The sequence below is a fragment of the Pinus tabuliformis genome, chromosome 3_2 (assembly GCF_031772625.1).
Source record: "Pinus tabuliformis cultivar Carrire ecotype Pingquan chromosome 3_2, CPIR1, whole genome shotgun sequence".
In the NCBI taxonomy this organism is placed as follows: Eukaryota; Viridiplantae; Streptophyta; class Pinopsida; order Pinales; family Pinaceae; genus Pinus; species Pinus tabuliformis.
Window position 1 is genome coordinate 647,238,214 of NC_142302.1, and position 17,570 is coordinate 647,255,783.

The 17,570-nt window shown below is 36.0% G+C and overlaps 3 protein-coding genes and 1 non-coding gene across 4 annotated transcripts; 2 read left to right on the forward strand and 2 right to left on the reverse strand.

The window, feature by feature from the left end:
* Window positions 1-3,182: 3,182 nt before the first annotated feature.
* TRNAN-GUU (transfer RNA asparagine (anticodon GUU)) lies at window positions 3,183-3,256 on the forward strand. Its single transcript has one exon. It is a non-coding gene; the product is annotated as a tRNA-Asn (tRNA).
* A 4,365-nt stretch (window positions 3,257-7,621) lies between these two features.
* Window positions 7,622-8,140, reverse strand: LOC149182295 (pentatricopeptide repeat-containing protein At2g33680-like). The gene has a single exon (XM_089414515.1). The coding sequence runs from the start codon at window positions 8,138-8,140 to the stop codon at window positions 7,622-7,624; it is 519 nt and encodes a 172-aa protein (XP_089270641.1).
* Window positions 8,141-12,531: 4,391 nt separating this feature from the next.
* Window positions 12,532-14,179, forward strand: LOC149182296 (EIN3-binding F-box protein 1-like). The gene has a single exon (XM_089414516.1). It carries the CDS (start codon window positions 12,602-12,604, stop codon window positions 14,177-14,179), a length of 1,578 nt encoding a protein of 525 aa, XP_089270642.1. The 5' UTR covers window positions 12,532-12,601.
* Window positions 14,180-14,201: 22 nt separating this feature from the next.
* LOC149182297 (alcohol dehydrogenase 1-like) lies at window positions 14,202-16,203 on the reverse strand. The gene is made up of 8 exons (XM_089414517.1): window positions 16,080-16,203; window positions 15,770-15,906; window positions 15,528-15,574; window positions 15,073-15,398; window positions 14,881-14,963; window positions 14,624-14,699; window positions 14,423-14,484; window positions 14,202-14,336 (listed from the first exon to the last, which is right to left on the reverse strand). The coding sequence occupies exons 1-8, from the start codon at window positions 16,117-16,119 to the stop codon at window positions 14,202-14,204; spliced, it is 906 nt and encodes a 301-aa protein (XP_089270643.1). The 5' UTR covers window positions 16,120-16,203.
* Between the last annotated feature and the right edge of the window lie 1,367 nt (window positions 16,204-17,570).

Here is a 17,570-nt window from a genome sequence, read left to right on the forward strand (position 1 = left end):
TCATTTAGAGTTTTAGAGGAAAGCTCGACAATTTCACCCAAAAATACCGGAGTCACGGTTTCTCTTTTGTTGGATTGAAATTCACATGCCACCTTTGGGTCCACAGGAAGCCTCTACCAAAGACCCAAGATTTAGAGAAAATATTTAAGTCAATAGAGCACTCCTTATTATAATGGTCTTGCATGTTTGTTGAATTTGATGAATTTTATTGTTACATGCTTTTACTTCTATTATATCTTTTGCAACAACATCTAGACAAACGGTAATAGTAAAATACATCAAGTGTTTCCATCTACCAACAATAATAAAATTTGTTTTTGAATTTTATTTAAGTCTTGGTTTAATATGAAGGATTTGGACAAATTCAACGTTGTTTTCTTTTTTCCTTTTTAACATCATGAAAATTTGGCCTTGTTAAGATTTAATTACTTTAATGATTATATGTAATAAGGAAAATTGGAAAATATCATTTTTGGTAAATAATCCCTCTCCTAATTGCATATTTAGAGAAATGTTTATGCATGTTTATGAACATGCTTACAATTATCAAATTTTCTATTTAAAATAAAGTTGCTATCTTTTTTTCACGAAATGTGTATATATATATATATATATTTATTGATTGTTGTTCGAGTCAACAAAGTTTAAGTTTATATTTATTGAAAGAGTTTAATTTATTCCCTGTAGATCTTTCGACCACCGAGAATTGCATCTTCGACATGCACACAACACCAGACCTACCTTAAATGCTCCTGCTCACTCTCACCATGTGTGACATCCTCCCAATACGACTGTTGGCGGCAATGGTTAACTGCATAGGGCCCTCCATATCACCTTGCATGAATATCGCATATCCAACATGGATTGTCAGTACTGTCCTCCTCCTCGATGTCTTCAAACTATTAAATGTTCAAAAACTCTGCATACCATACTCCACAGCACTGGGATCCTCCCACATTATAATTCATTTTGTCCCTACAACAATGGTGCTCCTACCCCATGGTGGATTGGTTATCTCCTGGGATCTCCCTGACAGACAAATTTACCCCATTTATGATTGCATCATGCACTCTTGCTTTGAACTGTGGAGTCTCGGTCCATTCTGGGACACTTGGCCTTTCAAATGCACCATTATTTATCCTACCTTCACGACCCTTTTCAGGCATTCCATGCAGCACTGATTATATAAAGCTCCCACGCAGTTCACTGGGTGGCAGAGCTTAGGAAATTACTTTGTGTTAGAACATGATGCTCAATACTATGCGGCTCCTAGGTTAGCGTCTAGACGAAGGGCTCTATCTTGGCCAGACGTGCTAATTTGAGGTTGGATATATATTTGGCTATCCTCGCTCCCTCTATGTAAACTCTTTCAATTTCGTTGTCGTTCTAGTTTGAGTCTTTGGTCTCTAGATGGGTACAATCATTTATGTTCTTCTTTGGTCTCTAGTTGGGTACAATCATTTATGTTCTTCATTTTATTTTTGCATAACACGGGGTTAGGCCCAGTGTTTGAGTTGGTCATCGTCCTTTCCCCGACTTCCCTGCAAGGTTCTGATCCAACTGGTGTCTCTTTTAACTGCTCGGTCCTTGCCTGTGGGGTTTGGTACTCAAGCACCTTCTCAATCTGGTTTTGAGTTAGTCTCCAAGGGTTCTCAACTTCCTATGTTTCTCTCTGTTGTTAAGGTCCATGCTAAATTTAAGGTCTACAGTCACATTAAACACATCAAGGTTCATATAATAGTTCTCATATATAATCCTTTAGATTGTACCAAGGTGTGTCACTTGCGTCTACTCTTGGGGTTCCATAATCAGTTTCATATGCATTTTAGGGTGGCCATTTACAACTCTATCACCATATCATCCTTTATCTGCCGAGTCGTAAATTAGTCCTCGTCAGCAACTACACTCAATCCACTTACTGAGTTGTTATTATATACAATGGTCAATTGTAGTCCAGTTAGTGGTTTTTTGCAGGGAATATATGGCACTTAGACAACAACAATTGGCTCGTCGAGGAGGCATTGCTGGGTCTTCTTCCACCAAGCACTGACACCTCTTCGACTGGGATTCCATCGTCAACTTCTTTGAGGCTGCTCCATTGGAGGCTAGGAAGGAAATTTTGAAGCTAGAGGCCAAAGTATTTGGTGTTCGATAATACTTTTCAGAATTCAGATCAGTGGAGGTTGTCTTAAATTGGTTCCAGGCCCTGGGAAATTCAAAAAGAGATCCTTTACTTCTTGCATTCCATCACTCTTCATCGTCAGTTGGAGACCTTGTTAAACATGGTAATCAGAGATAAACAAATTGATAATTACAAGATATTTGTCGGGTAGGAAGACATCAAATGGATTATGAGAGACATCAACTACAACTTGGATAATATAGCAGTACGACTGAACCGACTGGAAAGGTATATTGCAACAGATTCTGATAATGAATCAAATGGCCATGATGAAGAGGAAGTCATTATCAACATGGTCCCTATCAACTCCATTCCTGCTAACTCAGACCCACCAGCGAACAATTCACATGGATCTACAGTCATCATCCTTGACTAGTCTACTCAGATTTCTGCTTTACTACTTATGTTTCTATGGCATCTATGTTTTGTTTACTATTTGGTATTGTTTCTAGTACTTGTCTCAGTTTGATCGAATAACAATTTTGTATAGGGGAAGATAAGACGCTGAACATTCATAACCACGGTATTTTACTACTATGGTACTTTCAGAGTTTTGATTGATCTTAGCAGTGGAACTTCATGTCCTTGATTTTCGATTGTAATACACGAAATACTTACATAAAAAAAAGTAATTTTTTTTAAAATTAATATATATATATAAATTTATAATATGTTTTTATAATGAATTAAAGGGTGTTTGATTTTGAATTTACGAGGAAAAAGATGTTTAGACATAGCTATTTTCTCTTCATCGTTTAGTTCGGATAGCATACCTGGTTTTCACCCAGGCCACCTGGTTTCAAATACTGGCAACAGAATTAATTTTGAAATTTTGCGTTTTCCGACCAGATTTAGTTTATGAGGAGGACGTAAGAATACCTAACAGTGGGTAAGGGTAAGGGAATTATAGAAGAACTAGACTCCGCCTTGGGTAACCAGTAAGGAGTTAAAAATTCAATCACAAAACCGAATAGCTGGAGTAGCTCAGTTGGTTAGAGCAGCTGGAGTAGCTCAGTTGGTTAGAGCGTGTGGCTGTTAACCACAAGGTCGGAGGTTCAAGCCCTCCTTCTAGCGTTCATGCATTATCGAGTACACAGAAAATAGTGTTCCGTTTTGGATAAATTTATTTTAATTCTCTCTCTCAACACTAAACGAGTACACAGAAAATAGTGTTCCGTTTTGGATAAATTTATTTTAATTCTCTCTCTCAACACTAAATAGGTTAAGCCCTCCTCTTTTATTTTCTTAAATTTATTTTAAATTGTATCTCTAAACAACAAATAGTGTTTTATTTGGTTAAATTTATTTGAAATTCTAAAGAGGTTCAAGCCCTTATCGGGTACACAGAAAATAGTGTTCTGTTTTGGATAAATTTATTTTAAATTCTATCTCTCAACAATAAATAGGTTAAGCCCTCCTATTTTATTTTGTTAAATTTATTTTAAATTGTATCTCTCAACAACAAATAGTGTTTTATTTGGTTAAATTTATTTTAAATTCTAAAGAGGTTCAAGCCCTCCTAGAGTTCTGTCATTGTTAGGTACGCATAAAAACAATGTGCTATTTGATTTTTAAATTACAAAACAACAGTGCGTTCTGTTATCGTTTAATATCAATTTTAACATCTAATTGATTTCTAATTTCTATCTCTCAACAATAAATTTATGAATGGGTACGCAAAACGATTTCTGATTTCTATCTCTCAACAATAAATTTATGAATTGGTTCACAGAACAGTGCGTTCTGCTATGGCTTAGTATCAATTTCAAATTTTATTTAATTTCGGGTGTGTATCTCTTAATAATAATATTTCTAATTTTATTTTTCAATAATAATTATAGGAAATTAAAGTGGAAATAGGATAATATCATAAATCTATGAAAAGAAAATAGAGATCGGATAATATCATAAATGAAAGGTACTGCTCTTTATAGAGGGTGTTTTTGATAGAATTAGATAAAATTGTACCATTTTTTTTTTTTGGAAAATAAGATTTATATCCAAATATCTTCTCTATCCGGGCTAGGGTTTTGGAAAATGAAGAAAAAGTTGGGATGTATGATTTTCACAATTTTGATTATTTTTTAAGTGAGTTAAGTTAAAATCAAACTAAGTTATTTATTTATATTATATGTTTTTGTTAGAAAATTCTCAATAAAGATTTAATTTCTATGGAATATTCTAGAATATTTTTAGTAGTATTGAGAAATTAAAGGTCGATACTTATCTCTAAATTAGTTATGTTTTTTTTACTCTCTTAATTAAAATTGATTAAGAAGAGCCTTAATGTAACATGGATCACGAAAACTTAAATTTTAAAATTGATTAATTAAAAAAATGTCATAAGTGTCATATGAAATGAGTTATAGCTTTTTTTGACATGCGGTATCGATAAACCATGGTATTGATCCATAGTATTTGTTACAAAGCTTATTTATAGATTAAAATCTTTCATGGTAAAATAGGGTAAATCTTCATGGATAAGAATCTCATTCCATGTTTTTCCATATATATATATATATATATAGATATAGATATTAATCTTTTTATAATAATAATAATAATTTAACTAGTTTTAAGATTTTTTTTTTTTAATAATTTGAGATCTATTATAAAATAAGTGTTTTGATGCTTATTATGGATTGATATTTATAGACCTTTACCTACCATTTAATTTATATAACTAGACTAATATTATTTATTAAAAAAAAACTTGGAAAGTTAATTCTGAAAATGACCCTAAATCTTCGTGTACTGTCTCCTAATCCAGTCATTTGGGATTCAGAAGTTAAAGAAATAATTCTATCTACTAATAGTGGTCAAATTGGCGAGTGGTCCACTATGGCTATGAAATCTTCGTGTACCGTCTCCTAATCCAGTCATTTGGGATTAGAAGTTAAAGAAATAATTCTATCTACTAATAGTGGTCAAATTGGCGAGTGGTCCACTATGGTCATTTGGGATTCAGAAGTTAAAGAAATAATGTATGAAAGCGATACTCTAACCACTGAGTTAAGTGGGTCATTTATTCTCATAGGTAGAGTTGGATTTATAAATGATATGGATATAGATATGGAGTTGGGTAATATGGATATGGATATCGTACGATCTCCTATTAGCACACTGAATCATATCTATGAGATATCCGGTGTGGAGGTGGGTCAACATTTTTATTGGCAAATACGGGGGTTTCAAGTTCATGGACAGGTACTTATAACTTCTTGGGTTGTAATTGCTGTCTTATTAGGTTTAGCTACCATAGTTGTTCGAGATCCACAAACCATTCCTACCGGTGGTCAAAATTTTGTTGAATATATTCTCGAATATTTTTTGGACTTGACCAGAACTTAGATTGGGGAGGAAGAATATGGTCCCTGGGTTCCCTTTATTGGAACTATGTTTCTATTTATCTTTGTTTCTAACAGGTGCTATTCTAAAATCACCTCAGGGGGAGTTAGCTGCACCTACAAATGATATTAATACTACGGTTGCTCTAGCTTTAGTTACGTTAGCATATTTCTATGCAGGTTACAAAGAAGGGGTTAGGTTATTTTGGTAAATATATTCAACCAACCCCAATACTTTTACCAATTAACATCTTAGAAGATTTTACAAAACCTTTATCACTTAGTTTTCGACTTTTTGGAAATATATTAGCTGACGAATTGGTAGTTGCTGTTCTTGTTTCTCGGTACCTTTAATAGTTCCTATACCTGTAATATTCCTGGGATTATTTACGGGCGGTATTCAAGCTCTGATCTTTGCAACTCTAGCTGCAACTTATATAGGTGAATCCATGGAGGGTCATCATCCAATCAGACAATTTTAAAAAATCATTCAACTCATTATTATTATAAAAAAATATAATTAATTTTCTATTTAAAATATTTTTTTTTTTCTAACCAATAAAAATATATATAATTTGATAATTTTTTTCACAGACTTAAAAGTTAAAAATCCCTTATTTCATATATAAAATAATAAAAATTGAAATTCAAAAGAGATAAAATTATACAATCTCTTATTTCAAAAAATAAAATATATACACTTTTTGTAAAGTTTACACTATCAGCACTTTTAATCCTCAATTGGTGATATTTAGGCGTTATATCTCTTATTTTATTCGCAAATAGCGCTATATCTTACATTCATTACGCTTTGATAAAGATCTGGTAAAATAAATAACATACCAGACGGAGGCTAATACCTTAAAAATAATTTGGTCCAAAAAATAAAACTAATTTTAACAACTATTAGTAATGTGAAAAAAATACAAAATAAAAACATTTAAAAATATAATTCATAGATTACATAAAAACAAAAAAAAATGAATTAAAAAAAATTATATAAAAAATATCTTAAACTAAATAAAATTCTTAAAAATTATAATTTAAAAATTTTAAAAATTTATAAAAAATTTAAAATTAAATAATTTTTTTGAGATTGTTTTTTCTGTTTAATTATATCACTAGTTTTCTAGTGACCAAAAAATCAATCACATGATAAATCTGGAAAAACAATCTCAAAAACAAAAACGAGATGAATCACGAAAACTTGAAATCAGAAACTATATAAAATTCTTTAAAAAAGGTATAAAGTATAAGAAAAAGAATTAAATAAAATTTAATTCAATAATTAAAAAACTAGCAATTGCCCCAAAAGGTGCAAAGAGAGGCCGATAGAAATGTTAAATTGAAAGAATTGTATTTTGGTTTAAAATAATAAATATTATAAGGTGACGTAAAATCTGTGCACATATGTCAAGCAGGACTATACCCAGAGGTCGAGTAGGAAACCACGCCAGATGTCTCAACGAGAATGAAAGTGTCGATGACAGTGGCTTGCCTATAATGCGTCTAGGCTCTCCCATTGATTTGTGAACATTCCATCTTACTTGCAATAGTGCACTATATCGCTCTTATACTTGTCATTTGAATTACTTGCTCATTGACCTTTGATATTGTTCTATCTTTTTGAGCTCAGGTAAGACGTGAAGGTCTGGAACCTTCCTCGACCAGAAGGAACGAATCACAAAATTGAAGGGAAAAAAAACTTGCCGATGATATGTTGCAAGAATCCATGCCAATTATGAGAATAGTTTGATGTTCATTGAAATTTGTTTACATCACAAAGAGTATTAGGCAAACTTTGAATACATAGTTTAATTATTATATATATAAAGGCCTTGAACATAATTTCAGGAAATAGCATACAGAATCCATCCCTAGACAATAAACTACAGAAACTTTAAACAACATAGTACCACGATCTTAACCTATTGCTTGCACTTGCATATGAGCTTGTACGCACACGCAAAAACACCTATTTGAATTCCTCTGCATTCGCCTTAATGTGATTGGCTGCTATGGGAAAATCCTCGTCCAGACATATATCCCAATGGCCATCCCATCTGATGAAAAACCCAGTATCCGTGAAATACTACACCACATGTATCTGCCGGAAACATTCCAATGCTTCGCCATGAAACCCATTATGCACAAGTCCAACAATCATAGCTGTCCATGTGACAACATCTCGATGGCGCATTTCCTCAAACACTTTAGTTGCATCCTCCACAGAACGGCACCTGCAATACATATCCACAAGCACACCTCCCACAAAGACATCAAGCTCATAACCGGTCTTAATAACCTGCCCATGAATCTCCATCCCGTGTTGCAGGTCCATTAAGCTTCCACATGCCTTCAGCATGATTGAGAACGTAAAATTATCAAGCTCTGTGCCAGATAACTTCATCTGATTATAAATCTCCATAGCCTTGGTTTCACAGAACCCATTCTTAACATAATCTCTGAGCAAAGCATTCCACATAAACATAGTCCGCTCAGAGGCTTCATCGAAGGCCGCCCGCGCATCGACAATGCTTCCACAGGCAGAATAAAGATAAACAAGCTTGGTAGCCAAGTAGGGATTCTGATGAGCCCCTGTGATTCTCATGTGGGCGTGGACCTGCTTGCCTTCTTCCAATAATTTCTGGACAATGCATCAATCTAGGAGTATATGGTAGATTTGGGTATCCACAGGGATTTCTCTACTGAAGTGCATCTAGTGCAGAATGTGAAGAGCTTCATCAACCAACCTTTCTCTGCACAAAAGAACAGTGCTTGCCAGAAGCCAGGGAAGAAGAAAAACAACAACAAATGGCAGGGAAAAAGCAGTAAAAATATCTTCAATAGTGACATAAAAGAATGGGAAAAAGTAGTAAGGCAACTCAACTGATATTTGGAAAAAGCAGTCACCATTCAAATCAACAGTTAAAAGTGTGTCACCTGATCCAACGGAGCAGAGCAAAACTTCAAAGCAGTTAAAAGTGTTGACGATTGTTGATCCATATCCTTAAAAACTGATATCCATTGCCATGCATTGATAACATAATAGATAAACTTCAAGGAACTAAGAATTTTGGTAAGATTAATTCAAATTCACTTGTAATTATCGTGATTAGGGAAATTAGTTGTACAAGAAATAACCAGTAATATAAAAGGAGATCTGCCTCATTGTATGCAATGGCCCCATTTGATATAAAGATCATATTTTACATCTTCCATGCATTGTGTATTTGGTCTTTCATATTGACAAACAATACCAAGAAGAAAGAGAAGAACCAATATCATCCTTAGTCGGTTAAAAACAAATATTGGTATGTTAACAAAAATGATGACCCATCTAATGACAAAGAAAGAGGAATGCTCAGTAAATTTCAAGAAAGAAGGAAATTCTCATCAAGAGGATACTAAGGGTAAACAGCCTGAAACCTTCTGAATTTGAGGACTTCCTCGTTATCTTCCACCATGCTTTAAGGTGAGACAGCTATATGCAATCTTTGAAGCAGCAAAGGAGACCCTCGATAGTATCATGGGAGACATTCAAAATGCTGTTGAAGGATCAGTTCTATGATATTGGATATCAAGAAGATCCATTTAATTGTGATATTTTCACAAACACAAGAAAAATTGTTCAGGACTACACCACTGAATATAAGAAATCAGCAAGCTTGCTAAATCTCAAAGTAGAAGTTCCTCAAACGTTGATAAAAAATTGAGGAGAACTACATGGCTACATCAGAAAGGAATTTACCCCATTTGAAGTAAAGAACCTTAATGATTCTGGTAAGAAGGCTCTATTTATTGAGTACAAGAACAGAAAACCAGCAGTAAGTGGGGAAATGGAAAACCAAGGAAAGGCAAACGAACAGAAATAGGACTTTCACCGCTGCTCAGTGACTCAAAAGACAACACCAGGAATCACTACAATCATTGCAGTGTTGATTTATGGGCACACTGAGAAATAATGCTGGAAATTACACCTGAAATTATATCCTACAATTTGGAAGAAAACATCTACGAGAATGTTGAGGGACAAAACTGGAAAGTTTCCAGAAGAGAAGAATATCGCTTATATGAGTGCAGACCACCAACTAAAGAGGACACATTATTTAATCCATTGTCACATATTTAAAAGCATATGTCACCTTTTGAGGTGTTTTGGGATAAGGACACAATGTTGAGGTCTTCTCTACAGATTTAGAGGCTAGCTCTTTCCTTATGGAGATGACAAGTAGCATTGTGGGCCTATTTTATTCACTCAAAGGGAAAAAAAGGAGGATACCAGGGTCTTTTGTAAAGAAATATTATTTTATTATTCAGGTTTTAATTTGAATGTTATAAATAGAAAAGAGGATTCACTTGCTAAAGTCACGGTTGGAGTTGTGGCAGTTCCTCTACAAGCTTAGTTGAAAAACATTTGGGAGAATGCAATTAAGGGGCAAATTCAATGTGAGGTTTTCGCTCTATGTTTCTCTTTTATCGATGACTAGGTTTTTTTGCAAGGATTGCCATTGTTTTTCCAACTGATATAAGCTTTGAAGAAGGTCAGTCTTTCTCCAATAAGAGGACGTTAGGGTTTAGGTTTTGCTAATGGTAAATATCTTAAATACTGGCAATAATTCTAGACCTTGCTTTAGCATATCACAACATTTGCACTTGCAATGATTATATCAGATCCGGTTTAATATTGCTAAAAAAGGAATGGATGTTTTTACTTTGAGACGAATTACAAAGAGTGGGCCAAATGACTTCATTCAAAATTTTCAGTTGACAGTTTAATGGTTGGAATATTTTCTTAAGGCTATACTATTTAAGGGCAGATTCAGTTTAAGGCAGAATCAAGAGAGTAATACTTCACTTGGAATTATTTGTATAGCATTTTAGATGTTTTTGTTTTCATTCATTTGCAATCACTATTTCTTATGATAACATTGATATATGCCATACTTTGAAATATTATCTCATTGCTTATATTGTGATCATACACACGTACTAAGACAACGCTTCAAATTGATAACCACAACTGCTTACAACCTAACACTTTGATAAGCGCTATTTGAGCGTGTCAATACCCACTGGTTCTAGAGATATTGGATATGACTCAAATTCGCTGCATTTTTGTGAATAAGATCACTCTCTTAAGGAGTAATACATGAAGCAAAAATGATTTATCACAAAATCTTATGGTCTTCAGTTGCAATTTTTGAATGGTATTTAAAATTGGACTTTATGGATTACTTGTTGCAATTTCCATACGTGAATGGTCTCTATCTAAACAGGGGTTTTAGATTCAACATTACCTTGTGACTTGAATCAATCTAATTTTATAACAAATTATGCATCACTTGGGATACTTCACAATTGTTCTCAACATTAATCTACATTTTGTAATCATTTAAGCATCACTTTGGGATTACTTCACACTTGTTCTCAACATTAATCTACTTGTTTGTAACCATTTAAGCATTCACTTCGGGGGTATTTCACACTTGATCTCAACATTTGCAAATTCTCACATCTTTGACGAATGAATCGATTTGATTGAGTTAAGTATAAGAGTAGTCAATTCATGCTAGTATTTTCCAATTTCTCTCCCAACAATCTAAGTTTAAATTGATCATGCGGATTCCCCCTGGGATAGGCAGTCTCCTTGGTCGGGCAAGGCCATCAAGGTGTCATGCTAGTATTTTCCAATTTCTCTCCCAACAATCTAAGTTTAAATTGATCATGCGGATTCCCCCTGGGATAGGCAGTCTCCTTGGTCGGGCAAGGCCATCAAGGTGACAGTGAGTGGCTTGCGTATTATGCGTCTAGGTTGTCCCATTGAGGTTAGGACTTTTCCTCCTAGGTGATAATTTGAGTGGTAACAGTGAGTTTGGGTGATATTTATGAGTTAAACTTTAAAGAATAAGTCGGGATTGATTCAGATTCAGCTGATTAGACTCTGTTTCCTCTTAAAACATAGTCAAACTCCCGACTCCACTTGGACTGCGAAGAGTCTGATAACACTGCCAAGAAGCTTCGTATGGCATAAATTGCAGAGCAGTAAAGGCATTAGTGGACTGAAAATAAAATGTCATACAGATCAACTTGGTTAATAATTTACTCAGTCCATCTATATTTAAGAAGCACATCTATAATAATTGAAAAGCCACTGACCTTGAAGAAGAGGGGATGGTTGAGGTTCTGTTCCTCCATCTGTTTGAGGACTGCAAGCCAATCTACTCTTTTGGGCTTCATTATTCTCACCCACTTCATGATTAATTCAGATGGATCATCCTCTTCTGATAAACAAATTATATGTTTCATCAAGGCCTTGCTCCTTCCAGACAACTTTGGAGGCAGAGCTTCTATGAGCCTTTTTTTGCGTCTTATCCAATCCATTGTCGTCTACATCAGCCCACCTCAATCCCTTGCCCTTTACTTGCTGGTTGTCTTTATCTCCCCAACATCAGAATCTGATTCGTCCTCTGCATCTTCAACCTCAAATTCATAATACTTTTCTTCTTCGGTTGTCGCTGTTGCTATCGTTAATGGGTGTCCGGGGCTTTAATGTTTTGGACTTTTGATTTGTGGATTTTAAATCATTTGCTACGTTTCTTTCCATCCATTTTACCTTGTGCTTTTGCTTGTTCTTGCTGGGTTTAAGGCAACCTTTGACTATCATTTAGCATCTTAGGAGCAGGAGCCTTGGTTTTGTCTAGTTTTAGGCCTTCAGCTGCTGTGTAATTATTTGAATAATGAATCTTAATATTAACTTAAAAGGGATAAACGTATTATCACTCTATTCATCAATCTGGAATTATTCTCTGAACGATCTGTGGGTTTGTTTCAACTTTTCAAGTATGGTAGATGATTTACGAGGGTTGGTTGTGATCTGTTGGGTGCTGTAGCTAAATTTCAGTCTTTATGTTTGGTTTATTTGCCATTGAGGTAGTAAAAAAATGACTGGTGCTATATATCTTTTGTGCTGAGGGTGCTATACCTTGGATCTGCAGGTGATGAAGACTTTGGAAGGCCTAAGTTTTCTGGTCATGTGGATACAGATCTTTTCTTGTCTCTTGCACCTCGAATGGAAGTACTTTGCCCTCCTCGGAAAAGACTCCGTGGTAATTTCATCATACCATTCAGAGAGACAAAGCGAAGGCAAGAACAGAAAGATCTTATTAGCATGCTGCCTGATGAATGTCTTTTTGAAATATTCAGACATCTACCAGCAGCTCGAGACCGCAGCGTATCCGCGTGTGTGTCGAAGCGCTGGCTTATGCTCCAGAGCAGCATGCAGAGAAGTGAAATCAAGAGATCCAAGCCAAGCCCCAAAACTTGTGGAGAAACACCTAATAGAGACTGCTCAGAACAATGTAAACTGTGTCAAAAGAATGCAAGTTTTACTGAGAACAATTTTGAAGAGTTTTCCGATGATGGATTTGGTGAAGTGGAATATTTAGAGTCAGAGTCAACGGAGTTGGACGTAGGATGGAAAGGAACAGGTGAAAAGCAGCCAAGATGGGCTATTAGAGACCTGTCCAGGTGTTTGGAAGGAAAGAGAGCTACTGATATTAGGCTTGCAGCAATTTCTATAGGCATGGGTGGTCGAGGAGGACTAGGCAAGCTCAAAATCCGAGGAAATCACCCTTCCCGAGGGGTGAGTGATCTAGGTCTTAGTACAATTGGTCTTGGATGCCCAGCACTCAGGGTCTTATCTCTCTGGGATTGCCCCTTAATTAGCGGTAAGGGACTGTTGGCAATTGCTAAGGGCTGTCATCTGTTGGAAAAGCTTGACCTGTTCAACTGCCCATTGATTGGAGACAAGAGTTTGGAAGCTATTGCGGAAAATTGCCCTGGCTTATTAACCCTCAACATAGAAAGCTGCCCAAAAATCGGAAACAAGTCCCTGGAAGCAGTTGGGCAGCACTGTCCCAATCTTAAATCCTTATCCGTCAGTGACTGTTCTCTTGTTGGTGACCAAGGGATTATGTCTTTAGTGTCAAGTTCAACAAAGTTGGAGAAGGTGAAGCTGCAGGCCGTAAAAGTTACTAATCATACTTTAGCTGCTATCGGACTTTACTGCAAGAATTTAACTAAATTAACATTTGTAAATCTCCAGAAAGTCACAGAGAAGGGTTTTCAGGCTCTGGGAAATTCTTCAGTTATGCAAAAGCTGAAACTACTGTCAATTACCTGTTGTCGAGGATTAACAGACCCGGGTTTGGAGTCCATAGGACAAGGCTGCCCTAGTGCGCGCAAGTGTGAATTATTGTCTGACAAAGGTTTGAAAGCATTTACCAAAACTGCAATTTCGCTTGAAAATTTACAGTTAGAGGAACGCAATATGATATCTCACTTTGGCCTGATAGATGCTTTAGGAAGCTGTAGTGGAAAGCTGAAGGTGCTCACACTTGAAAAATGCACCGGGATCAAAGAGTCTGGACTTAGGGAAGTTCCAGTACCCACCTGTGAATCTTTGAAATCTCTTAATATTCGCTCATTCCCATTCCTTGGAAATGGATGCTTGGCTTTACTGGGACTCTGCAGGCATGGCACAAGATGCCATGGGCTTGGGACTCTTCTCGACCTCGACGAGACACGAGACACATACGGCGATAGACAGGCGGGATACCCATGTGATCAGCATATGCATAGTTGCTAAAACTGAGCGTATATTTACAATTTCAGAAGAGAGGGAAGGCAAGGCAGGGCAGACTAAATACGTCATGACAGGATTCGAAGGCTTGAATCATGGCCTTAACATTCCCCGTGCACTCGATACTGTAGTCCACCCCTCCATCAGTTTTCTCAGCAATAACCTGTAAAAGAATTTAATCAGCAGTTCTTGCAAGGCAAGGTAAAACTGTATTCAGCTTTAAAAGTTAATTAATATAAACTAAGTGACCTCTTGAACAGGCTTGGCGTGGTCTAGTGGGTTAATAAATTCCGTTACACCAAAGAGTTTTGCTGTAAAAGGATCAAAAAAATTAGAAAGGAAAGGCAATTCTTCAGTCAAACATATACACACTGACTCACAAATGACGGAAATGGGCAATTTAACATATATACACTGATTAACAAATGGTGGAAATGGTCAATTTTCAACCTTTTTCAAATCTTTCACTGTTTAAATCGATTCCAATTATTCGAGAAGCTCCTGCAATTCTTGCCCCTTCAGCAGCCTGCATAGATTAACCCAAACAAGATGCATAACAGAAAACTAAAGGGTACACTCATGATATTGGTCCCAAAATATTCAGGAACAGTGCTGAACTGTTAAATAATCATCATAATCCATTAATGACTGTAAAATAAGAGTATTGACACGAACATAAAGAGAGTACACTTTTCGTTAGTACTTACACCAAGCCCAACAGCCCCAAGGCCAAATACTGCTACTGTTGAACCCTTCTTGGGTTTGGCTACATTCAAAGCCGCACCCATCCCTGAATCCACAGCAAAATGAAGTTTGAATGACATTTCTAATCTAGGAAACGATCATGGGTTTCACAATCATCAACCAAGTACATTAAGAAGTTCACATGAAGTAGTTACCTGTTGAGGCACCACAACTCAGAACACAGACTTTGTCAAGAGGGGCCTCTGGATTAATTTTGGCAACACAACCGGCATGAGCAACAGTGTACTCGCTGAAAGTCGATGTACCAAGGAAATGGTAAATCGGTTTCCCATCTTTTGAAAACCTTGTTTTTCCATCATTTATCATAACCCCTCTCTCAGTGTTAATTCTCAGAAGATCACACATGTTGCTCTCCTCTGACTTGCAGTGTCTGCATTCTCCACATTCTCCAGTAAATATAGGAAGCACAGTGTCACCCTCCTTGAGGTCAGTCACCCCTTCTCCAACACTCTCAACAACCCTGTGTCAACCAACCTATAGTTAGTGAACAATAAATCACAAAGTTTCTGTCTCTTTTTCCCTTCTGAAATTCTACATGCCTACTAGTATAACTAATTAATTTATTTTGAATAAAAAACAGAGTGCATACCCAGCTGCTTCATGTCCCAAAATGCGGGGAAAGAGAGGGGTTTGGCCCTGCAACAGAAAGCAGTATGAGTATCAGTAATTTAATTTCACTGTTGAAAATATGTAATAATCAATGTTTGTAGTGACTTAATTGTATAAAGAGGAAGCTAATGTATCATACAGTGCAGGGGAATGCCACATATCCAGACTTTAATTTTTATTGATGTTTAATAAATTTAGTTCCAATAATTTTTCAAAGCATACCTTTGCTTCCCAGAAATAAACGTCTGTATGACACAAGGCAGTATAATGAATTTTAATTCTGACTTCCATTGCCTGTGGGGGAGCCACCTCCACTTCTTCAATCTTCAGAGGCTCCCCTGCTGCCCAGGCAACAGCAGCTGCAACAGATATACAAATATCAAAATATATCAGATTTCAAGAAGCACACATACAGTTTGCATAAATCCAACTTAACCCTGAAATTCAATTTTGCCCTGAAATGATATACATGAAATAAATAGAATGTGGCCATGACTCTTTGCACTGAACTGGACTCAACTGGAGTAATTACCTTTGCATTTGATAACCTGGCCTGCAGTAGAGCTCGCCATTTTCCTTTTTGCGCAAATGGTCTTCTCTCGCTATGGTAGTATTATGCAGGACAAACAAAGGCTTGCTTCTTGCGTTGGTGGTGAAGGCAGATATGGTTCCTGAATTTATATCCCACTTCCCTTGAAACACTGATAATCGAATGCGGTGAAGGCGTTGCGAAGTCAGGCATGCCATATTTGTCGGGATAAGCCTCCATGTCATTAGTTTGAATTAATGAGGGCATAGTTATCTGCAATATTTATGGAGGCCATGGTTATCTGGTGGCCTTACCTATCAGCCATACAGGATCTATGAAATCCGAGTCTGCGTTTTGCGTTTTTCCACTTAACTGCTAACAGAAACGCTTGAACAATTTCCCGCTGAATGTGGATGCCAGGTGTCAGTGTCAGAAACAAAAGGACGACGAAAAAGGTCTTTCAAAGGAAGGCCTATCGGTTTTTAAAAATCCAAATCATTAAAATTTAAAATAAAAATATAAAAGTCGAAAACCAAATTAAACAATTAAAACTAGAACAAAAACTAAAATTAAAATATAAATTAATACAAACACTTTTAATTTGCTTATGCCATAGAGATTTTTCTATGGCAATATTAACGACCATGCACTAAATTAATTATTGGCTTAGTGCATGACACGATTAACATACATGTCTATGTATCATCATGGTGTCTCCGATAGGGTTCACGACACGACTCTGGCAGTTCTCTCATTCAATGTCACTTCACCGTACAATGTTTCAAAATTGGATTTCAAACCCGCTTGAAATTTTTGAATTCAAACTTGGTAGTCCCGCACAATTATTTTTTGAAATGAATAGAAATGGTGTAATCAACGTTTTGATAAAAGAAATAAAAACAAAAGCTGAAGGATTAGCCTCGCGGTCCTCAACAACAAAGAGATCAATTTCCCAACCATGGCATGCTTGCTCCTCTCTTTTATCACAACACTCTTAACAACATTCCATTTTCTTAAACGAGAATCAACTCCATGACCTTTAAGCGGGATACCATAGGTTTTTCTTTCGTGTGAGCATAAGATATGTACATCTTTCCAGGAGGAAAAATGGAGTTGATTGAGTGAGTTCACACAATTATTTTATGTCGATTTTGTAGGTTTTCAATTATTTGATTTTTTGTGTGTTTTTTCTTTGTATGGTCTTGGCTTGAATCAATGGCATCACAAGCGACTGAGGAAATTGATGGAGGTGGCCTTATTATTCACATCAGAAGGACCCAAATTTGCATAGTAATTTGTGAAATGATTGGAAAATAAAACTGTTAATGTACCTTTATGTCTTAAGGTTTATCACCTACACGTAATGAAGACCATACCTTAGACACATTTTCCTCTAGATTGATCTGTTACAGTAGGGTTGAGCCTATATTGAGTAGAAGAACTCTTTTTTAGGTTGTAATATCCCCAACCAATTGACCCAGTTGGACCAAGTAT